Genomic DNA, 25,044 nt, shown 5'->3' on the forward strand with positions numbered 1-25,044 from the left:
GGAGTCTCCGCTGTCTCCTGGGGAGAAGCCGCTGGCAGTGTCCATCGCCTGGTGACATGCATATCCCTGCGGTCTGTCACCTGTTCCTTGCTGTGTGATGTGGGCAGATGACTCAGTCTCCCTGCTTTTCTGTTGCCTCAACTGTATCCCTTCAGCGAGATGACACACATACAGTAGGAGCTTTATAAATGTGCCCCCCCCCCGCCCCACCAATCCCCTCTGCAGCTACTCACCAGCTCCGTTGTTGGTGAGTATCTTCTCACCGTGACTGGCTATGAGAAACTGGAGAGATGTTCTGTCACTATAAAATTGTGACAAAAAGAGGATGGGCCTCCTCCACGCTTAAAGATTCCTCAGTGTCGTAGCTTATAGCGGAGGTTAGGCAAAGGCAAAGGTAGCAAGAAGAACTTTCATGAAATCATTGATTTTTAGTTCCTGAAATTCTTGTTCTTCTGCCTTAGCTTTGGATGTGGAGGTACAAAAGGGCTGGTCCTATGAGGAAAAGTCCCGTGGTGCCTAAGACTTGTCACATCATTTCTCAGGACAGTGTCTCATGCGATCCTTATAACAACCTTCTGAGGTACAGAAGGGAGTGGGTTATCATTGATCTATAGCGGAGGAAACTGAGTCACAGAAAAAATTATGTGATTTATCTGAAGCCAATAGATCTAGGACTGGACAAGAGGCCTATTCCACAGTTGTGTTAAGGTGGACACAGGTTTCTTCTTCTTTTTTTTAATCCTCACCTGAGGACATTTTTTTTTTTTTTATTGCTCTCAGAGAGAGAGAGAGGAAGGAAGAGAGAGAAACATCGATGAGAAAGAAGCATCAATGGGTTGCCTCCTGTACATGTCCAGACCAGGGGTCACATGCACCTGGACTGGGGATCAAACCCATAACCTAGGTATGTGCCCTGACCAGGAATCAAACCCAAAACCCTTCAGTTACGGGACAGTGCTCCAACCAACTGAGCCACACGGCCAGGGCAAAAGGGGACACAGGTTTCTTCTGGGAAATAGCTGAATACCTCTCCTAACCCCACCAAATCCCTTCAGAAGGCATCAGTGGGGACCTCAGCAAAGACCCTTAGGCTAGAGGAGGAACCTCAGTATTTGGGTGACTAAAACCAAGTTTGGAATTGTGTTTCCCATCAATTCACATGGTTTCTGAGGTCTGCAGCACTTTGCTTGTCAGATGGTTGCCTGGGCTGGGGGGTGGAGGGAGTGGGAAGAACATGTAAATATAGAATGGTCATCTTCTTAAATATGTCTTTGGGGTTTTATTTGTTTACAAACTGTTTGTACTGAAAGAAATGAGCAAAATACTGAAGATAAAAGCAGAGGAGCCCTTCTTAAAGTGGTTACTAATGATCTAATCTTTCCTATTCCTCCTTCCCTCATCCCACTTTAGAATATTTCCAGATCCTATGCCTATAGATATTCCTATCTTTATTTACTTGTTTCATTTACTTTGGGAGACATTTCTGTCATATAATATTCCTTCAGAAGTTAAAATGATGGAACCAGGGACTCGTAACCTCTTACACACATTCCCAACTTCCTCTGCAACTATTTTACAACACTTGTAATATGTGCCCAACACTTCTGCTGCAGGAGGCGGACGGGCTTAACCTGGTTGGGTCTCTTGTAGCACATCTGTATAGAGAGGGGACTCACTCACAAGAGCCAGAATGGGACGCTGAGGAAGAAGGGATGAAAGTATACCCAGGCGTCACAGAATCGTCTCTGTGGCCAGAACTTGTCTCAGAGCATCCCTGGTCATCCAGTGAAAAAATGGAATCCCTTTTTCATGCGAAATCTTTAATAGATTTGGGGAGGCGGTAGGAAGGATGTTGCCTCTCTATTTTGCCAAATCATTCATCCCTGAACTTCATCAGTGACCCTACAGGGGCACGTAGGTGTATTAGGAAGCTGATGGAGCTACACTGAGCTCTTCCTTTGTCTCCTTCCTTCTCCGGTTTTGAAACAAGCTCAGCGCTTTCCTGTCTTCCCTCCATTTGCCCTGGGGAAAATATATTGTAAATAAATACTCAGTGGAGCCAAAGGGAGAAGAAAAAATATAGGATGGGTCACAAAGTGGTGCTGCATTCTATTTGTGTGATATCCAAAAAGCTGATCGCAAGAGGCACACTGGTGTGCCACCAGAATTTTTCAAACGTGCGACACCTGACTAATTAGTCAGGGGCACTGACCTCTTTTTCCTTATTGTCAAATAAAGCAATGGCAACAGCCGACACAACCATAGCCATCGGGTGTGAATGAATCAGAATTATATGCTTTTTGTTGTTGTTGTTAGATCAGCAAAAAATATAATATAGTTTTTGGTGTGCCACAGAATGTTAGTAGTTTGTTTATGTGTGCCATGAGATGGAAAAGGTTTCTCATCACTTGCTTGGGGAGATTCACAGCATGAAGCAGAGAAGCTAAGCCAGATTTTGTCAGCGCTCCCGGGCTGTTACAGGTCAGAGAGACTGGCAGTTACCAGACATAAGAGACGGAAGAATGGAAAGACGGTGCCTTGACCAATGAACCTATTCTCCACATTGCCCAGATCTTCATGGGAAGCCCACTTGTTACGGGAAGGTTAATTGGTAAGAAAGCAAGCGAGAGAGATGACGACTCGAGTCACAGGACGCAACCTGGGTTAGTTCCCTATGGCCTTTTGGGGCAGTTCCTAGTCAGTCAGAGCCAGGAGGCCGTTGTCAGCAGGGTTCCACGTGGTAGGTATCTTCATGCCCAGTGGTTGGGATTATCTATGTCTTTGTTACAAATAATATAGGACATTATAGAATCATGGAATGGACTGACAGAGGTAAGGGGGAGGAGGGAGAAGGCTGTTTGAAAGAAGGTGGAGGAAGTAGTCAAAGGCCATATAGGAAGGACCCATGGACAACGGGGGTGGGGACTGACTGTGGAAGTGGGGGGTGGGCTGGGCGGAGGGGGATCAAGGGAGAAATAATTGCACCAACTGTAACAGCATAAACAATAAAACACTTTGAAAAAAAGACATTGGTCCTTGGTGACAGGCTGTTGAATCAGATCATTCCTGATGCCTGCAATTGTTTCTAATTCAGTTTCTTAATTTATGGAACAAAAGCTAAGGGTTAAAGGTTTTCATATCTAACAAATAACACGAAGTTGTGAGTACTACTTTAACTCGATAAATGTGCACCAGGGGCCTACTGTGTTATTTGACTTTAAATTCTGATGCTCTTAATTCTTTGTTAGCTTATCATCTGTCGGTCGCCGTGGCCACCAGGGTAAGTTATGGCTGCTTTTCTCATTTTCACCTCCTAGTAATTTGCTGTACAGAGGGACATTAACGATCAAACTTAATGTGATTGAATGTAAAGGCAGATTGAGCCCTTCCTTGTTTGCCTGGAACCCTTAACGCTCTCCACCATGTTGAACCTTGTTTCTTAGTCCTTTGAGTACTTCTTCCTCTATTCATCTGTGGCCCTAAAGGTCAGGCTGGGCTTTCCCTTCATCCCTGTAGCGTCTACCGATGTGGTGCACGACCTCCAACCTCCAAAACTGTTCGATTAACCAGGAAGCCTCTTAAGCTCTACTAGAAATGGAAGATGATCGTGAATCTTGTGACTACACTTTCACTGAGACCCCACGTCTGGGCCCCCCTTCTTGGGCACATGTTACTTTGACGGTCCCTTTGTCAGTGTCACAGACGCTGCCAACTCCCGTTGGATCAGCCATCAAGAATATTGAGATCCTTTAACTCCAGGGCAGCGCCGTGAACACTTAAGGGATCACCGCTTGGGCTCCTGAGTGAAGGATGTTATACCTGGTTCCTTCCTCCTGGCAGGCATCTCACCGGTGTTTTGGAGATTTTCCCAGGAAACACAGCCCTATTAAAGCCATTGTTTTGAAAGTCACTCAAAGCATTAAAATCTCAGGTCATCAATTCATAGCATGAAAATTTAGGAGTGGCTGGGGCTTCAGGCAAGCAATATTGACTTAAATATGTGGAGCACTTTAAGACAGCATTTGATTGTACCTTTTAAAATAGAGAGCGCAAATTGAAATTCCTCCTGGGTGCTTTAAATCATGCATTATATGTGCAGTATTTTCAATTAGCTGCAGAAAAAAAAATTTGTTCCATGTGGCTCTATTTTTACAGCTGGGAATTGCCCTGAGAACACAATTGACTATTTCATATGTGTGAGATTTATTTAAATGACTCACGGGGCATTTGCAATTTAACCAACAATTGAAAATATTGTTGCCGTGTGGCAGGTAAAATGAGGAAGTCATTTTGCTTTCCTGAGGTCCATTTTGCTTCAAGCTCAGTAGTCGTACATTAGTGCAAGGGGCAGGCATGAACACGGGTTTAGAGCAGCACTGAGATTCAGTCTTTCACTTGCCATTCCTGGGTTGTGCCACAGCAAGGACAAAAAGAGAGTGCCCGAGGGTTCTGTGGGATGGTGTTCTCAGGAAAGACCTGAAGCACGAAGGAGTGCTCTGTCTCTCTCTCCCGTTTTCACGTCCCAGACATGAAAGATCGGATCAGATAGCAGGAGCCCCTTCCTGTCCCCAGCTCTTCTCTGACTTCCTGTTTGTCCCCCTACCCCAGTTCTTTGCCATGTGTTTGACATCAGGCATCACCGAGAGTACTGACGCAGAGAGCTAAATCGAGTCTTGGGAGGGACCAACCACACCGTCCATGGCGGTTCATAAACATGACTAGGCATTTGGAATGCATGTTACCACTGAAAAGATGTTGTAAATGACGATTAGGTGATACTGCATTCACATGCATTATTGCTCATGTGATTCAGACAAAGTATGGATTAATTAGGCCTTTTGTGGGCAGAATTAAAATCTTAACCACCAGTTTTTAATTTTTCTCTGCATCAGTGGTTCTCAGCTAGGGGTGATCCTCCCTCTCCCCTCCAGGAACACTTGTCAATGTCTCCAGACATTTAATTTGGTTGTCACCACTGGGGACAGGGGGTACCAGCATCAGGTGGGTAGAAGCCAAGGATAATGCTCAACAGCCTATAATGCACACAGGACAGCCTCGCCACCCAGAATTGTCCCGCCCAAAGTGTCAATAGAGCCCATGCTGTGAAAGCTTGCTCTAGAATTTCTTTTAAAAAAATGTCTTCCCCAAATAATTTATGTCGCACCCTGCTTTTAAGATGGTGGTTACTATGTGAAGTGAATTATGTTGATGGTTGGACCTGCCTTCTCATCGATGCACTGAGTATATAGAGAGCAGCTCGGTGTCCCAGGTGCCATGTTAGGTGCTGGGGAAGAGCGGTGAACAGGACACACCAGGTCCTTGTCCCACCCACAGGCACAAAGAGAAAGGGAGATGACAGATGTAGTCTGAAGGAGTGCATGGATGGAGGCCTGAGGCTGGAAAGGTTCTGCGACCTCCCAGGAGGAGAATGTATCTCTAGCAAGAAGCCCAATCCAGACTGGGAGGCCTACTCACAGGCTATGGCAGTGGGTTTGCATGTTATTGTAAGAGCTTAGGGAGGCCTTTGAAATGTCTGATGCAGGTGTTGGCCTTGAGGGTCATGGTCAGTCTTCTCTGTCAGCAAGGTCCCTGGGCAGAGCAGACAGTGAGTTGGGTACAGGAGACTAATGTGTCTGTTGGTGGCTGCACTGGAGGCAGAGGAGGTAGAAAGAGTAGGCCATTCAGGAACTATCTCAGAGGAAGGATGATCGAGCTTGTCGATGGTTCTCGTGGGGTTGGGGAAAGGATGAAGGATGACACCCAGACGTCCCACTTCAAGCCTTGGGTGGACGGGGTACTCCACTTGCTGAGATGTGGAACCTGGAGGAACAGCAAGCCTAGAGATGGGAGGACTTTTTCCTCCTATCCTAAAATATCTATGAAAATGGATAAGAGGACTTCGTCTCTTTCTACCTAACTTAAAAAAAAAACACAACAAAACAGAAACAAATACAAGGTTTTAGAGTCTACCACACTTGCTAAAACTTAAGCTTTTTCTCCTGGAGGACCTCTTCCTTTTAGTTGCCATCACAATAGGCTTTCCAGTGCAGCTTGGAATCACTGCTAAATGGCCTCCTTGGGCAATCATCAGGCATTTTCTGTTATTTATCAGGCATTTTCTGTGTTAGCCATTTCCTCTAACTAAGCAAATAAACAGTGATGAGACTCAGCTTACAATCCAGACTTCTACCCTTGAATCTCTCAACCAGTGAGACAGGGCTGGTCTGGCTTTGCCACACTAAAATGTTTTAAAAATTGTTTCAGTCTAATCATGCCATATTTCAGTTCATGCTGGTAGGAAACACCTTTCCTTGTTCATGAACGTGGCAGTCTTGGGAAGAACATGAGGGAAATCAGCAGAGCCTGACACCCATTTGCTAAGTCACCCAGTGACCATCAGGCATTTCTTGACCCTCTCACCAGGGCCATTCACAGGGGCTGCATGGGGCCTGGCTGCTTGTCCCCTAAAGGACAAGGCCACTCTGGTCACATTCCCTGAGGACTTGTGACCAGAGGTGAAACTCTCCTAAAGTCACGCAGTAGATAGACCCTTGAATCCCTTCTACAGCAAAGAAGTGTAGGAAATGGCCTACAATTGAAAAAAAAGAGACCGTGAGTAAATAGAGAAGGCAGCTTTCAGAATTCCTTTCTATTTTTAGAAATTGGAACTAGGGGATATTTTGCAGTTGCGGGAACTGTTGCGATGGGTTGTCGAGTAGACCCTAAGAGGCGGAGGAGAGAGACCCAAGGACGTCTCAGCCATCCGCGGTGATGAGAGTAATGGCAGAGCCAGGGAGCCAGCTGTGATTGGTGCTCAGTGTGGTCACTGACTGACAAGAGAAGCTGAGATGTGTTCTCCTCTTTCATGCTGCACAGCAGCCCATAAGCCAGGGACTTCTATTATACCCACTGTACAGACAAAGAAACTGAGGCACAGTGAAGTTACGTACTTGTCAAAAGTCACGTGGGTAATTGGTGGCGAAGCTGGGGGGTGAACTTTGGTGGTTTGCCTCAGCAGCCTACAGAGGCCAAAAAGTCTAAGAATTGAAGTTGTCACAAATTATGCAAAGGCACAATTACGCCAAAGTATTGTTGGGTTTTTGTTTTGTTTTTGGGGGTTGTTTTTTTTTTTTTAGAACATTGACATTTTTAGTGTGCTCGCAGGATTGGGAAAGGAATTTGAATAAATAATAAAAAGCTGTCTTAAGGTGCATTTGTTTGCTGACTAAAATTTTAAAGCTTTTTTGTTTTCTTTGTTTTTACTTTCTATGTTGACAGAGCTGTAGGTTCTTACACAGTTGTAAAAAAAATAGTACAGAGAGATCCCATGTACCCTTCACCTAGTTCCCCCAGAGGGAACATCCTACATAACTACAGTACACAACAATAAATACCACAACTAGGAAATTGACATTGCTACAATCCATCTACCTTACTCACATTTCAGCAGTTTTATGTGCACTCATATGTGTGCACTTACTTCTGTGCAGGTTTATCAGCTGTAGATGGGGTGGCCGCCACCACAGTCAAGACACAGAACAATTCGATCCCAGGGACCCCTCATGTCAGCCTGTTACAGGCACACCTGCTCACATCCCTCCCATCTTCCCTAGCTCCTAGTAACTGCTAATATGTTCTCCATCTTAAAACTGTGTCATTTTAAGATTGTTTTATAAATGAAATCATGCAGTACATAACCTTTTGGAATTGACTTTTTTCACTCAGCACAATGCCCTTGAGATCCATCCAGGTGGCTGTGCATATCGGTAGTTCTAGGGTAGGTGTTCCACGATGGGAATGGGCCGTGGGTTGTTGAGCCATTCACCCACTGAAGGGCACCTGGGTAGTTTCTAATTGGGGGCTATTATGAATAAACCTGCTAGGAATATTGGTGTACAAATTTTTGTGTGAACATGAATTTTCATGTCTCTGAGATGAACGTCCAAGATTGCTAGATTGTATGGTTAAATTCATGCTTAGATTTGTAAGAAACTGCCCAGCTGTTTTCCAGGGTGGCTACCCCATTTTACATTCCCACCAGTGATGTGTGTTTTGTCCAATTCCTCTAGATCTTTTCCAGCATTTGGTGTCAACATTTGTTTTTTATTTTAGCCATTCTACTGGGTGTGTATTAACAGCCTATTGTGGTTTTCATTTGCATTTCCCTGATGGCAAGTGATGTTGAACATCTTTTCATGGACTTATCTGCCATCTGTGTGTCCTCTTCAGTGTAATGTCAGTTGATGTCCCTTGACCATTTTCTAGTTGGAATGTTGTTTTCCTTTACTGTTACATTGTGAGAGTTCTTTATATTTTCTAGATACTAGTCCTTGTCAGATATGTGGTTTGCAAATATTTTCTCCCAGTCTATCGCTTGTCTTTTCATCCGCTTTGCAGAGTCTTTTGTAGAGCAAAATTTTAAAATTTTGATGAGGCTGGCTTATCAGTTTTTCCTTTTTTGGGGTCATGCTTTCAGTATCAAAACTAAGAAAAAAGTAGGGTTTCAATTTCTACTTCTTCTAATGTGTGTGGTGCCTGGTGGTCGAGAAGGAAGGCTGTGGGGCAGGATGGACATCAGGGTTTGGGCTGTGATGTGTGTCATGATGAGCTCTTTGTCAGGCGATGGCCCCAGGGTAGACCTTGTCTCACAAAGACTTTAAGGCGATGAGGGTGTTCAAATAAATATATTTCCAGAATCTCAGTTTCCAGAACCATCCATGGTACCTCCTAACACCAGGCTTTTTGGTGCTTGAGGCCCTCTGTCTGGGACCTTCTACCCAGTCCCTTGCCCTCTCCCCTTTTTTCTGGTCATATCCATCACACCCACACATCACATCCACCGCGTGGCCCTTCCTCTGACGGCCTCCTCAGCCCCATCGACATTGTGGAGCAGACTTTCCTTGGTGATCACTGTTCCTCGGAGCCTTGTAGGATGTTGCTCTGCATCCTTGGTCCCTGCCCACTAGAGAGTAGCACCCTCCCCAGCAGCTGTGACAACTAACAATGTCTCCAGATGTTGCCGGACATTTCCCGAGGGACAAACCTGCTGGGTTGAGAACTAAGGCTCTAGACTGTCGGCTCCAGGACGGTCGGGGCTGGGCCCAGTTTCTTGCCCACTTTCAGCTCAGCACTGTGCCTGTCACGTGAGTGCTCCCCTAATATTTGTGAAATAGATAAGTGGACAAACTGTACCTACCACCTAGCAGTTGTTGACACAGCAGCCTTGGAAATAGCACCCTGACTTCAAACGAACCAAGTGCGTTTAGTTGTGAGCTTAGCTCTAGAAATGTGGAGCCCCGCCTCTTCACAGCAGAATATCGGTGCCATCCTCCCTCCCCCAGCTGACTGAGGTAAGGATGCATGAGTCTTGAGTTCCTGCCTGATTAAAGCCCACATCCTCCCTCAATGCTGCCAAAGCTGGGGCCCTCACCGCCCCGTGAAGAAACCCCCATCATGCACAGGGCTCCCACTAACTCCAAACTCTCCTTCTGAGAAGAAGAGGGCATCGCAGCGGGTAGAGGGGGCTCTCCCACAAGTGGCATTTTTGGGGTGATTTGGCGCAGGGTGAAAATGCTTGCCTGCTGGGTGTCTTTTCCCCTGTAGCTGGGCTCTGCCCCCTTTTCATGAGGGAAGGGAGGATAGCAGGCTTTGGGCTCAGCTTCGCTTCACTAATTAGTTCAGAAAGCTCCCAGGGAGTGAGTATAGCGGCTGTAAGAATAATTTAGCTTATATGTGCGCGTTTTAGGTTTTTCTCTCTGTACCTGGCAGTGCTGGTCCCTGAACCTGAATGATAAAGCTGGCTTTGGCTCAAAAAAAAAAAAAATTACAGTGGGAGTTGAGGAGAGCCCCGGCCGTGATGGGGAGCACAGGCCGACAGGAGGCGATGACTGGTTGGGTTCCCAGTCCCTGCTGCTGCTGCTTCATGGGAAGGATGTCAGGGGTGCGCAGAGGACACCCAGCCCTAGGAGTCTGGGGCTCCGCTTCCTCCTGCGAGGAGCAGCTGCCTGCTACAAACGAGCGCCTGTCCCGATGTCCCGCACGGGAAGCTTGGGTGATGCAGGCCTCTCTGCCTCTCTTCAACAGGCTGTCCATGAGCCTGGTCTGATAAGGGGGCTGACAATGCCAAGCTTTCATTACTGCTCTGGCCAGTTGGAGCATTGTCCTGTGGACTGAAAGGTTGCCGGTTCAATTCTTGGGCACATACCGAGGTTGCTGGTTCGATCCCCAGAGGGGGTGTGTATGGAAGGCCGCCTATTGATGTTTCTCTCTCACGTTGATGTTTCTCTCTCTCTCCCCCACCCCTCCTCTCTCTAAAAATAAAAATTAAAAAAAAGTTTTTTAAAGCTTTCATTACTGGTAATGCACTCTCTCCTTCTGGAAGCCACAAAAGGGAATCTCTGTGGGCCTCCGGTTCTTTCCTTTCCCACATAGAGAAGCCTGGATTTGAAAGTTCCAGGGAGAGCCATGGTGACAATTGGTGTCAATGCAGTTGTTGCTTTGACAAGGAGCAGCCTGTGCCTTCACCCGGAGGCCTGGATGCTAAATTAAGCAAAGTCAGTGGTATCTTCATTTGGAGGAGAGTGGCAATGCGTGCCTTCCCGTGCGCCAGCAGGGTTTCTCGCCCCTGGCACTAACACTTCGGGCCAGATCATTCTTGCGTCTTGGGCATCGTAGGCTGTTTAGCAGCAACACTGACCTCAACCTGCTGGATGCCAGTAGCACCTCTTCCCAGGTAGGACAACCACAATGTCTCCAGACATTGCCAGTTGTCCCCTGGGGAGCAGTGGAGCCCCCCTCCAAGTTGACCACTGCACTAGAGTAACAAACATTCCTTTCAATTCTTGTGCCTTGTGAAGCTGTGGTCACTTGTTTACTCCGAGTATTTGATGATTTAAGCGCAGGACAGAGAGGCAGAAAGAAGGCAGTGTTTCTTCACTTTTTCCTCAGCTGACCCTTTAAACTCTATCACAAGAGGCAGCGTGATATATTGGTGAAGAGTGTCCATTTTTAGACTCTTCACCTTGTACACTCTGTACAGTCTGGGCAGCTTATTTAATTTTTCTGGACCTCCGTTTTCATCATCTGTAAAATATAAATACTCATGCCTACATCTTAAGTTGAAGGTTCAGCAAGATGTTGAATATAAAGCTCCCAGCTATAGAGTCTCGCACATGGTAGACGTTCAATAAATGATGGCCATTATTTTTGAGTACTTAAGAATGTAGTCCACAAGTTTTAAGCAAGTTGGAATTTTTAAAGTTAGCAATAAAAGTTGCTGCTACCTAAAATAGTAATGAGATCAGTTAATTTCCACCGAATTACAATTTATTTCATAAACATTACTGAGGTCCTGCTGTGTACCAGGTACTATGCTAAATGCAGGGAATGAAAAAATTAATAAACTGTAATCATTGAAACTAAATATTTAATGTGTAGTTTTAGTCACATGAATGGTTCAAGTCACATGCATCAAAATAAAACTTTACACCACTTGCTGAAAAAACTCAATATGAAATGGTCTGTGGGTTGTAATGGGGTGTAACATTCATTTTAGTATATATAAAGGGCTCTCACTATATTGCTTCTCAACCCTTTCTGTTTTTCCAGTAACTGGTTTTTTTAATTCAAGTTTTTTGATCCAGTGATTGAAGCTGTATTTTTGTGCTCTGTTGCCTCTTCTGTTCCTCCACACTACACATTTCGGCTGATCTCGGTTCCCACTGCTGTGTTTTTATAAACAGAAAAGGGCTGCTTGTTTTAAGTGAGGTGTTCATTGTAGAAATTTTGGAAACTATACACAACAATATAAAGAATAATAAACTATATCATATTCCTACCATCAGAAATAAATGTATAGATAATATTTGATACCCTTCTTTCTAGTCTTTTTGTGCCTGTGTGTTATTTTTACATAGTTAATTATACCATAGCTTTCTTTTTTTCAATTAAGATACATCAGGCTGTTACCATATCTTTATGATATTATGTTAGACGGATGTCATGAACTGACCCTCATTATTGGATGTCGTAGATCATAGGCTCCCAGACGCATTCCTGAGCCAAAGTGCAAATGATTCATTGAGGAAGGGCCCCCAGATGACATGGTGAGAGGGTGAGGGAAGTGGGTATTAGAAAGGGGAGCTGCCAGTCAAGGAGGAGCTACCAGGTGAAGTCCCACACTCAGCCGAAGCCCAGAGAGCTCTGCTGATCTACGCCACCTTGAGGTGGAGAAGCTGGGCTCTTGTACTCTCAGCCCAGCAGTCAGTGGCTGTTGGCCTGTGGAGGGGAGGAATGATGTGTGTCAGCTCCTAGCCACTTAGAGCCCACTAAAAAAGTGGGCTTCAACCCCACTAGCAATTCTCTGAAGGTGACAGGTGCAAACTGTTAGCAACAAAGCACACAAAAGCTAGAGGAGAAATGCACAAAGCTGGTGAAAGGTCACCCACAGGGTCCCTTCCATTAGAAATGTTGGTTGCAATGATCATTGCTATTGCCAATTGCAGTACTTTATTGCAAAGAATATCGCAATGATTTTGCTACTAGAAATAACTCCAAAGTGAACATTTTTAGACCCGTATCTTCTTGATTATTACGTTAGGATTGATTGATAGAAGGGATATTACTGTTCCAATAGGTGTACACATTTTTAAGATGATGTATACCAAAAACTGCCTTTCGGAAAGATTTTTATGAATTTACACTTCTGACACTTACTCTCCATTTTTTACTAGCAACAATCTGGAGTGCATTGATTTCTCACCTATGAATTGAAGACCCGTCAACAACATCAGGGTTATTCTAAGGAGTCAGAAAAATCATGTTCATGCTCCAGCTTTGAGTATAGGCTGGGTAAATAATATCTTAAAATATGATCTTTGAGATGTAGCCAGATGCTGTTAGAGATAAAAAGAATTTGCAGTTTATTAAAGTGTTTATGAATTCTTGGTAGTTTTTTATCATGTACTTTTACAAGTGCTAAAACTATAATTAGTCATAAAGTATTGAATACTTTCTCATGTCTAAAAAAGGCTCTTCCTTCTTTTAAAGACTGCGAACCACTGGTCCATATCAATATAATGTCTTGAGGGATCTCTTGGCTATTGATTAGGAAATCACCCATTTGAATTGTTACATCTTAAAGATTTGTCAACAAGAAAGTCTATAGGACTTGATACTATAAATAAGAGAGATTTAATGATTGAAAAACATATCTCAGCATCATTATAGGTTTTTTGGGACATACTCAGCCAGCTCCACCCCCACCATGATTCAATGCCTCCATTCTCTTCTAGAGACATTAAAACACACTGGCATTGTCTTATTCTATGTCTCAAATAGTCTAAGGAAGCACAGTTAGGGCTTTATCAAATGGAAGTATTGTTTGACCCATTTTCTTAGCTTGATCCTTGAGATTTTCTAAGTAGCTGTTGAAAAAAAAAATCAGGTCTTGAGTATTGAGGAAAAGAAGGGGCAGGGGACCAACATTTACTGACCGCCTATTCTGAGCCAGATAATGTGTCTGTCTGTCTGTCTGTCTGTGCTTATGAAATTCCCATGGCCACCCTTGATATTTGATTTCTGATAGGGCACAGAGAAAGCTGAGTTTGATAAAGATTGTGACTTGCCCTGGATCTCTTGGTTAGTGGGGAATAGAACTAGGATTTGAACCTTAGATTAACTTTCCCTCACACTTAGAGGAAAACAGAATGTCCCATAGGCTTGTATTTTAAAAGATGGGCAACTAACAAATCCTCAGTTTCCTTCTTCTTACTCATAGTCTTCCCCCTTTACCCCCAAAAAAGATTTAAGAATGAATAATAGGAGGATATAAGGCACATGGATGTCAGTTGAAGTATATGTAGTACAACATGTATCTCTGCATTGAAGGAAACTTTTAGACTTTGTTGCCATACATTTCTGTGGCTGGGCATTTCTTTCCTGAGTCTCCTTAGGTTTATGTTTGGCTAAATTAATCAGTGTCATATATCAAGTATGCATTTTGAAATCTGATAAAAATTTAAGAAGGAATTCAAAGAGGTCTCTAAGCCTCTCCCCTGCAACCTGAAGGAGCACGTTGTCATTTAGCACTTCCTGTTTCTTCTCTGAAGTTTGAAAGATGCTGACTCATTCTGATAATACAGGACACTTCCCAGGGTATCAAAATGCCCTTTTGTTTTGCTCATTCCTCTCCCTTTCTGCCTTCAGAGAATGTGGCAGACGTTTGGAAAATGAAGGCAGGCCTGGGTGGACGCACCTCAGGAATGTCTGTGGAGATCTGAGGGACCAGAGCCCTCTCACTTCTACAGGACTGTGCTTGAGACTCACCCCCAATGGTTTGTGCATGAACAGCCCCTGTCACTTTGCAGATCAGCCTTCCTCTCTGTGGGTCGACCCCTGAAAGTCTCTAGAAGTCACTAGACACCCTGAAGAGTTAGACCGTGGCCTGTTGCTAAAGGTATTGGTGAGAAACACTTGGCATGACTGTGGCAGTTCAGTCCTGCCTAAGGCCACTTAGGAGTCTCAGTTTGCAGTCTCATACCTTTCCTTCACATTTATTTCTTTGGAAAAACTGTCCAAAAAAATAAAAAGAAAGAAACTGTTGGGCGATGTCCTGATTCTCATATAATCTGATGTACTGTTTTTCTCTGCCTCCTGTAGTCTGTCTAGAAGGAATGGTTAGTCCGAAGGTAGAAAAATAGGGGCTCCAGGTCCTACGAGTGAGGATCCTGGAAATAGAGGTCAGAAGGATATCAGAGCTTTCCCAGTGCTTGTGAAAGTGTCATCTTTCATTAAAGGAGGGTAGCGGCTCGTTGTCATACCTCCCGCCTGCCAATGTACATTAGGGGACTCTCCTTGTCGCGCTGTGTGCCAGTTGTTCATTTCAGACACTCGCCTGGTTAGCATCCCACTCTCAGGATGAGTCACTGCCTTCACATGAGCATGACCCATTTTGATTAGCCCAGCCCAACTTTAATGCCCAGCTCTCCCCAATCTTTTCATCATCCAGCGTGCCTCCCTTGGGCTATGTGGCCGTGGGAGGCAAACTGATTCATGGGTAAACAACCTATATTTCATCATTTGAATTTCATTATTTGGATATAGGCCAGAGAGTGATGTAAGCACATTTTGGACTTTCCACGTTAGCAATGCCCAGTATTCCCAGCGTTAGCTTAGAGTTTTATTAGGTGAGCATCCTCAGATTGTGGTCTCTCAATGCTGCCTCCCACTAGAGGGAACCAGAGCCCTTTAGAAAAGTGGCTGGTTCCACCTGGGACAGGAAGTGTGCAGAGTGAGCCTGGAACATGTGGTCAAACCCAAAAACAGAGAAGCTGAGGAGACTACAGGTCGTACGAACAGTTCAGGAACCAACCTGAAGAACTTCGTCTTGAACATCAGCAAGAACAGTAAAATTTCATTGGATCGAGGCCCTTACAGTATGTTTAAAAAGCATGAGTTTTTATACTAAGAAAAAGCATGAGTTTTTATACTAAGAAAACCCCTCTGGTCAACTCTAAAAATGCTAGATAACCAACATACTGTTGTGAGAACAATATAGGGAATGACTCAAGCATTTATCCTGCTTTTGCTGTACAAATTGAACCTCAGGATAACCAAATCATTGGTTATGGACAATTTCTTTTTATAGAAGTGTTCCAGCTAATGAAGAAGGAAAGTTAGAATTACAATAGCACCAGTGGGCAACCCCTAATAAAATAACCCACTTAAGCAATGATCACGAGTAGCTGCTAAGGTCACACACACACACGACAAATGGCCACTGTCTCCTTCTCCCAGCGCCAGGTATAACGCCTCTATGAACTATTCTCACAAAAAAGAAATTTGAATCTGATCAGTCCCTAGAGCAGAGGTGACAGACTGCTAGGAAAGGGCCAAGTAGTAACTGAGCTTCTGGCTTTGCTTGTCAGATGGTCATGGGGTCCCTGTTGAAGCCAGGTGACTCTGTTCGGTTGGCTGTAGGAGCTTGAACGCAGCCATAGACAAATCAGCAAGTGTGGCCGGATCTGACTCAGGAGCGTACAGACCTCTGCTCCCGATCCACCCATTTACAGGGAGCACAGAGGACAGCATCACACAAATGCAGTTAGCAAAACCTAGACTGTGGGAATCCTAGACAAATAACCAGGTTTCTTCAACCAAAAAGTTCCAAGGAAAAAAATTAAAAATGAAGCCACTAGGAGAAATTTTTTTTTGAAAGAGTCACATCAATCAGTTGCATTGTGTGGAGCTTATTTAGATCCTGACTCAAATAAACTATAAAAAAAAATAGAGAGAAAGAGAATCAGGGAAATATGAATACCAACTAGATATTTTTTTAAAAGATTTTTATTTATTTATCTTTAGAGAGGGGAAGGGAGGGAGGAAGAAAGGAAGAGAAACATCAGTGTGTGGTTGCACCTCACATGCCTCCTACCAGGGACCAGGCCTGCAACCCAGGCATGTGCCCTGACGGGGAATTGAACCAGCAACCCTTTGTTTCGCAAGCTGGTGCTCAATCCACTGAGCCACACCAGCCAGGGCTGAATACCAACTAGATATTTAACATATAAAAGAATTACTGAGTTTTGAGTGGGATAATGATATTGTATATGTATATATATTAAGACAGATATAAATGTATATGTATAATATATTCCATAGGTTTAGAGTATGCGTCAAAAATATTTTAAGTTATATGGTGTCTAGAATTTGCTTCAAAAGAATCTGTGATTTTGGAAGAAATAAAATAGACCATGAGTTGATACTTTTTTATTTGGATATTGGGAGTTAATTTTATTTTTGCATATATTTGAAATCTTTCATAACATAAAGATTTTAAGTACATATCAATTAACATGTATCACTTTAGACATTTTTTAGAGAATGAAAAAGATGGAGTGCTTCCCATTTATTAGACATTCTCAGGTCCTCGTAAAACAGATGTGAATCATCTGGTGAAGAGTTGGAGCCAGAAGAGTCTTTCTAGTGTTTTTTTCCTCCCCAAACTGTTTACATCTTATTTGTTATAGTAAATAGAGCTGACAGATAGCATTAGCTCATGTGTTACATAGAAGATTTATTTTATTTTGTAAAAAAGAATTTATGAGGTTGAAACTAAGCTTCACCTTTTGTGACCGGCTCTGCGAGTCTCCCATTGTTGATGGACTGGCACTCGTTCAGGGCAGGGGTCTGGCCGCAGCCCCTCCGCAGCCTCGAGAGGTGACTTAAGGGACGGCAAGAGCGGAGGGAGCTATGGTTTATGGGAAAGCATGCGCTCAGACCCCAGGGGTTGGTTGCTGCGCAGGATGTTTGCCTCAGGAGTGAGAACTCCATGTTACCAGAACTCCCGTTCATTTTGCTTTTTCCTGAGTATAACTGTAAATCTAGATTGTATGTGGCATCTTCTAACTATTAATTGCTTAAATATTTTTATAATGCCTTGCATTCCAAACCAAACACCTTGAGCAGCTGGATTAATCCCACAGGCAAATCTCTGGCTTCTTATGTACCAATGGTGAGTCCCCAAAGGAGACCCTGTGGGCACTAGGATTCTGAAGTCCCATGGTCCTGGGTTTCCATGAGCTTTCAGTCTTGTTGGGAGGGAAGACAAAACATATTTGAAAAACAAAATGAGAGGTGCCGATGGGAAATGCTACAGGAACTCAGAGGAGGTGAGGAGCCCTATCAGAGACGACCAGGGAAAGCTTCCTACAGGCCGTGGAAGGAGCTGGGGGGACGCTCTGGTGCTTAGTAGGCAGAGGGTAAGGGAGAGAAGCAAAAGCCTAGGTGGGAGCAAGACCAAGAACTAGTAACAGGAAAAACCACCCTGCAGGGGCGTCCAGCCCACGGGCTGCATGCGGCCCGGGATGGCTGTGAATGCGGTCCAACACAAAATCGTAAATTTCCTTAAAACCTTTTGTTTGCTCATCAGTTTTCATGAGTGTTTGTATATTTAATGGGTGGCCCAAGACAACTCTTCTTCTTCCAGTGTGGCCCAGAGACACCAAAAAGGTTGGACACCCCTGCAAGAGGAGTCGGTAGACTTCACACTAAAGTTTTCTAGGCCAGGACAGTGTTCTGAACAATCAGGTGAAAATGTGCAGCCAACAGCTGAAAGTATGGCACTGAAATTCAGCTGAGAACTTGAGCTACAGACTTGAGCGTCTTCTCTGTGGAGCAGTGGCGATTGAAGTCCAGGGGGTCTGGAGAGTGCTCTGCCCTGTCTGCCCCCGGCCAGTGGCACGTTTATAAGTGTAGGGGTGCGCCGTGCATCTGGCATTTGCAAACTACCAGAGAATATTCACTACACTAAATCTCACTGAAAGCTTGACGTAGTGCCCGATCACTTCAAAAACTTTCCACACCAAGAAGGGGCGGTTTGGAGTAGGAGAAACTAGAAGATTGTGGGGAAAGAGAAACCCACATGTGGAAGGACATGCCTGTAACAATGGCTTTATTTATAGGTTTATGACCTTCCTCCATGGATGGCTTAAACTGGAATCCTTTCTTTTGTACTCTTACGAAAAGATTATTCAAGAAGTGGAAACATATTGATGCTATGTAATACAGTCGGGCAACATCTTTATTCTTTCTCTCTTATTTGAAAGTTTAAAGTATAATTTCTTTTAAAAATAAACAGTAGGTTACTGTGTTTTTCCCCTAATGAGAATCTGCTTGTCCTCTAGAGACTAAGCATTTCAAGGCCTGATAATGCCAACAGTTACACCATGTAAAAGATTGTCTGTTTAAACATGAATATGGATCTGTATTAGGAATTTTATAAGCCTGAAGTAATTTGTGGATCACTATCCACTCTCCTGGCTATGGGACTTTGGAGAGAAGTGAAAGCTTAGTCTTAGACGTGTCCACAAGCCAGGTGAGTTCAGACGAGCTAGCATTTAGCCTAGGAAACCGAGGCCAAGAAGAAGTTATGCCCAGAACATCAATCAAAAATGGCTCGGATCCCAAGTTCCGCACAGCCCTGACACTCCCCCAATGCGCGGTTATGAAACCTCACTCAGATGTCTCCCAGAAACTTCCCCTATCCAAGGAACCAAGAAAAACACCCATGGCAGCCTTCCCCCACTTCATAATGGAACTGTTCTTTCAGCAACACTTCCTAACCAAGCAAAATCCTGCTAAATAAGATGGCCGTTTATTCAGAAGATGGTCTTTGCTGACTCTAAGATACTGGACCTGTTAAATTTCTGTCTGTTCCGGATCCTCTATACCTGTTTTACAATTGTCTACATCAGTCCATAACATTTAGGTGAATCAACTGTAAGCTCTCAGAGGCAAAACCAATCTGATGCCTTTTATGAGTGTGCAGATTCAAATATTTGTTCAAATATTCGCTAATCCTGGAGGATTTCTGGTGGAGGCTTGAGGTATAGATTACATGGCCTGTGAAGGTGGAAGCCAGAATAGCCTCTAATGCAAGCGTCAACTCAGATGAATAAGGTTGGCTCCAGTCACCGGATTCTATTGTTTGTAACAAAGATTGTACAAATTGTTTTATACTTATAATGGCTTTTTGCTATATTTCATTTTAAAGAATTAGTTTATCTCAAAAAAAATTTTTTAAAAGTGAAAAGAGGGACGGAAGAGAGACACAATGTCTAATTTTTAGATAAAATGAGTAAAGCTTCCATAATCAGCATTGGGAAGCTCTCCAAAGTCCAACAGGCCAAAAGAAATGCGAGGGATTGTCAGGGTAGTGGAGCCCATCCTGGATGCCAAAGGCAAGATAGGCCACGCTGGCCATGGCAAAGCCCCCAGCAGGAGCGCGTGTAGTTCACTTACCTGTTTTGAATTTAGACGGGCTGCCTCCATGCGATTATTTTACTGTGAAGCTCTGGAGACACTCAGTGCTCTGTGTTTTTAAAATGTGCTTGTTTCACAAAATGTAAGACAATTGCAACACCGCCTTGAATGCCAGCGGTGGCGGTTCACCTGGTGGCCGTGGGGGGTGGGGGGCTGTGGCAGGCGGGGAGCCCCTGCTGACATCCCTCTCCCCACCCCGGGGAATGTCACCCTCCTTGGGTGTGTTCAGCGTGAACAGCGGGGCTCGGGACTCAACACAAACGTTTTCCTGGTCACACTCAATAAGGATGATATTGGTGCAGTGAAAAATAATTAGCACAGGCAGGAAGTATATGAGCCCTCAGGTTTAATCCCATATGCATTTATTGAACATCTACTATGATCTGGAGGGGACAGGAAACGGGGGCATAGAAAGAAAGGGCAAGGAAACACCAAATGCCAGTTTTGCCTAATGCTGCCCCAGTGCCCTTTCTTTTTCTTTCTTCCTTTTTTTTTAAATCTATAAAGTCCTTCTCACTTTATTTTTCAACTACAGTTTACATTCAGTGTTATTCTGCATTAGTTTCCGATGTATAGCACAATGGGAAGAAAACCATGCACCTTACAGAGTGGGCTCCCCTCCCCAGTACTCCCAGCACCCACCTGGGTTACAGGTATTATGATATTATTGACTCTGTTTCCTCTGCTATAATTTACGTCTCTGTGACTGTTCTCTAACTACCAATTTGTACTTATCCATTCCTTCATCTCTTTCGCCCAGCCCCGCAGCCTCCCTCCCCTCTGGCGACCACCAGACCGCTCTCTGTATCTATGAGTTTGTTTTGTTTGTGTGTTTATCTTGCTCTTTAGATTCCACATATAAGTGAAATCGTGTGGCATTTGTCTTTGTCTGACTTATTTCACTTAGCATAATATCCTTTAGATCAGCGATTTTCAATCTTTCCTCTCTTGGCATGCACTGATCACTATAATTCTGCAGCACACCAAAAAATACATTTTTGCTGGTCAGATGAAAAAAACATATAATTTTGATTGATTCACACTGGATGGCTATTGTGTTGGCTGTTACCATTTTTTTGGATGATCTAAGGGAAGAGAGGTCAGTATCCCTGACTAAATAGTCAGGTATTGAATATTTTAAAAATTCTTGTGGCACACTATTTGAAAATTGCTGCTCTAGATCCACCCATGCTGTTGCACAAAGTAAGAGTTCTTTTCTATGGCCGAGTAATATTTCATTGTGTTTATGTACCATAGCTTTTTTATCCACTCATCTGTTGATAGGCCCAGTGCCCTATCTTTTCCCTGGAGCACATAGACTTTATTTCCCCCTCACTCCTGAGCACCTGTCTCCTAAGAGGGCTCCCACTTTCTTGTTGTCTGCAGACACTCCCAGCCTCCCCCATGGGAGACCTGTGTTTCACAGGAGCTCGGTCTAGAAGGGACGAACCAAAGTAGCCATATCACGAATTCTGCTTTTGTTCTACCAGCTGCCACTTTTAAGTTCACATTAAATGAAAGTATTTGGTTTTTTCTAAACACATGTACATTTCCAAGAGACCTCAAGCAAGAAAGCGCATTTTAAAAAAATCACCGTGATTGAGCGTATCATTGTATACAGTGCCATCCTCACAATTGATCAATTTACCAGTTTTCTGCCCCAGTGTAGATTTATGGATGTCACTTAAATGTATTGTAATTAACAATTCTTTAATTAAGAAAGGAATATGTTCTTGTGAAAAAACCGAGTATACAGTGTGTAGTTAGATAATCGTAGCAACATGAGTGGTTTCTCCCCTCGAATGAAATCCGACAGTCCTCTCAGGCTCTACGGGCCCTGCAGGATCTGGCCCCACCTCCTTTTCAGCTCGTCCAGGTTCCTGAAGTGACCGCCGCCCGACCTCTAACACCAGCTTGTCCCCGCCTCAGGGGCTCTGCCCTGCCAAAGTCTGCCTGGCGCGCCCTTGCGAACCCTGCTCCGTGCATGGCTGGGTCCTCTCATCCTTGCGGCCTCGCCCATGTGTTCCCTCAGCAGAGGCGGCTTCCCCGACAGCAGCCTGTCATTCACTAACATCACTGGCCTGGATCCCCCTCCGAAGTTACTTCAGCGCCTCCTGGTTTAGTCAGTATTTTCTGTCTCCTTCTAGAATGGAAACTGTAGGAGGTCAGGGGTCCGACCACCTTTTTTCCAGTTGAATGTCCAGCCATTAGACAAGGGCCTGACACACAGTAGGCACTCAGTAAATGTTGGTTGAGGGAACGGTGATTATGAGTGATAAATAATTAGAATAGCGTCTGGGACGTCATTGGGGCTTACGAAGCAGAGGTTCCCTTCCTCTCCCTCCTTTGTCCTCCTAACAACATATGGTCAAAGCCAATTTAGTCTACATTGTTCCGTCTGAAGAAGGTATTCGGTTATGCAGAGCACAGTAAATCATACCTGGCTGAGTGAATAACAGTCCCCAAAGTGTCCGATTAAGTAGAATTTAAATGTTCTTTTTTTTCTCATCTCATTTTCAGGTGGGCCTTGCCGGCAGGAACCATGTCTTGGCGTTTCCCCTTTATGCTCATGGTCACTGTGACTTTGCCCTCCGTGTGCCTCCAGTTTAATCCTCAGCCTCTGGAGGAACTAGGCTCCGACATAGGAATCCAAGTGTTCAGTCAGATCGCCAAATCCCGGCCTCAGGAGAACATCGTCGTGTCCCCCCACGGGATCGCGTCCGTCCTGGGGATGCTGCAGCTGGGGGCCGATGGCCGGACGAAGGCGCAGCTCACCGCGGTGATGAGATACGGCGTGAAAGGTGCGTGTGCCGCCACTGAGCTCTGGCTGCAGGTGCCCGGCAGGGGGCCTGTGTCAGGGGATTCCTTGCTGGGTCTTTGCTTTAAGCCCCAGAAGCAAGCGGAGCAGCCAGGTGGGTTTTCCCTGGCGCCGCCTGGGGCTTCGGCCAGTCGGCTCTCACGCACAGATGCGGCGCTGCTGGAAGGGGGGAGAGCTGGGCTCTGGCTTCTGCTCTGTAGCTGTGGGGCTTTGGGTCAGTCCCTGCATCTCTCAGTTTTCTGAGCCATGAAAAGAAAACTGCCCGTCTGCCCCGCCTCCATGCCATACAGGGCTAGAAGGGCATTATGGCTCTGAGTGCACTTTTAAAAATGTCACCTGGGCAGGTGGGTGGGTGTGGCCATGGAGGGCAGCATGAGGAAGCCTTGTGGTGATGGAGCTGTTCTGTATCTTGACTGGGGTGACGGACACATGATCTACCTGGGGCATAAAATTGCATAAAGCTACACACACACACACACACACACACACACACACACACGGCATCTGAGTGAGCTCTGTGGACTGTCCCAATGGCAATTTCCTGGTTGTCGCACTGTACTCTGGCCATCATAATGTCACCGATGGGAGACTCTGGGTGACAGGGACTTGGGACCACCCTAAACGCTGTTCTGCAACTTCCCGTGAAGCTATAATTATGTAAAATAAAAGGCTACAAAAACAATTTCTTTGAAGTAAAGCCCAATGGAAAAGGCTTAGTTCTCTTGAAAGAAACCCTCTTTTTAAACACCTATTTAAACCTCACCGAAGGGCTTCTGTGTCCTAGCAGCATTGTTTGCTTTAGCTTGGGTTTTCTCCCCCGGAGTTACCGCCCCCTGCCTCTGCCACACTGTGGTGGGTGCAGGAGCTGGGCTGGCTGCAGAGCCTGCAGGACTTTGTGACCTTGAGCCAGTCACCTCTCACATCTAGGTCTCAGTTGCTTTATTGGAAAATGACAGATTTTTCCTCCCCGAGTTCCTGCACTTCTGCTGGCCATGACCCTCTAGGAGTCTTGATGTGCGTTTGCTGCCTTCAGCCGGGGAGGACGATGGGGGAGGCAGGGGTTTGTGAGCTGTGGGCCCTGTGGCCCGCATCCTCGGCGTGGCCTGCGCCCGTGCCTCGCCGCCCTGCAGAGCCGCCGGCACCCTGGGCCTCGGCGCTCTGCTGCCATGACGCCGCTGGGTTCAAGCTTGCCCGAGCTTCCAGTCGGTTCACGCATTGGCAGCATGGAAAGACTGAATGCTTGAAACTCATTGTTCTGCCCCTTTCTTGGAAGCTCAGAAGCTCTTGCTGATTTATAACTTCACACTGAATCACTCCTAGAATTTAGGGCCTTTCTTTCCTAGGACCCTCCTTCAGCCAATCCAATTCCAAAACAGCAGCTGGGTTTTTGTTGTTTGTTTCAGTGCTGAGCCACCCTCATTTTAAGCAGTGTTTCTAAAGTTTGGTTGCTGCTGGCCTGTCGGCGGTGCCCCCAGCCCTGCCCCACCCTTTCTTCCTCCCAGGCCGCTGTGACTTCCTCTGGCACCGTAATCCGAGGGGGCCCAAATGGTTGTTCGGGCCCTACTTCCGGCCCAGCCTCTGAGAACTCGCAGTTGTGGTGCTCTCCTCGAGGATGGAGACAGGACAGTGCAGGCAGAGGAGGAAAGATCTGCTCCGATCTTTTCCCAGCAGGAGACCAGGGCATGTGGAGGAGGCCGTGTGGCTGAAAGGGACAGGCCTGGGACTTGGCCTCTGAAGTTTGCTGTCCCTGACCTGGAAAATGGGCCCGTCCCCTCCTACTGGGCCTGCCCCCGGAACAGCATGAGGGGTAGAGCTGTGAGAGACCTGACAAAGGCCTCAGGATCACCTCTTCGTGGAGCCTGGGAGTCTTTACCCTGCCTTTGTTTAAAGGGTCTGAGGAAGAAACAGTCTCAGTGACAAGTCGACTCTCCAGAAGACTGCCAAGGTCACTCTGCAGGGCGTTTTAGGGCAGTGTCATTTTGTGAAGCGAGAAAGAAGAATCTGTAACAAGCTCTTTATATAAACACATGTCATCCTCATAACTTATTTTCCTCTTTCCCATGCTCTAAAATCAAATGAAGCATGCACGCATGGCTCATGTAAAATAAATCTTACGTTGCCATAAAATTAATCTCCTTATTTTTTGAGCTTGATATCAAGTAAAAATCACATTGTTCTTGGATGGTGGCACATGGCCATTTTTTATCGCCTTTCGAATGCTTATTTTATTCATTTTGATTTCCAAAATAGAAAAAGAGAATCACATTCCTAAATCTTTGGCAGGAAAGGAAGCAACAGTCAAGGTTGTTAAGTGAGAAAGGGAATGGCTTGGGAAGATTCCTTTCCTGTACCCCTTCATGGCTCCATAATTGAGGAGCTTGCCAATCTTCCTGTTGACCTGGTCC

At 45.2% G+C, this 25,044-nt stretch overlaps 1 protein-coding gene across 1 annotated transcript in view; it reads left to right on the forward strand.

Moving 5' to 3' along the window:
• Positions 1 to 25,044, forward strand: part of SERPINE2 (serpin family E member 2) — a 56,160-nt gene that overhangs the window by 10,323 nt on the left and 20,793 nt on the right. The window contains exon 2 of the mRNA XM_054585611.1: positions 22,342 to 22,622. Coding sequence (XP_054441586.1) covers positions 22,364 to 22,622 — 259 coding nt within the window. The 5' untranslated portion in view covers positions 22,342 to 22,363. The remainder of the gene's footprint in view (positions 1 to 22,341; positions 22,623 to 25,044) is intronic.

The sequence above is a fragment of the Pteronotus mesoamericanus genome, unplaced genomic scaffold (genome assembly GCF_021234165.1).
Source record: "Pteronotus mesoamericanus isolate MK-2021 breed Mesoamerican mustached bat unplaced genomic scaffold, CSHL_Meso_final contig_90, whole genome shotgun sequence".
Taxonomy (NCBI): domain Eukaryota; kingdom Metazoa; phylum Chordata; class Mammalia; order Chiroptera; family Mormoopidae; genus Pteronotus; species Pteronotus mesoamericanus.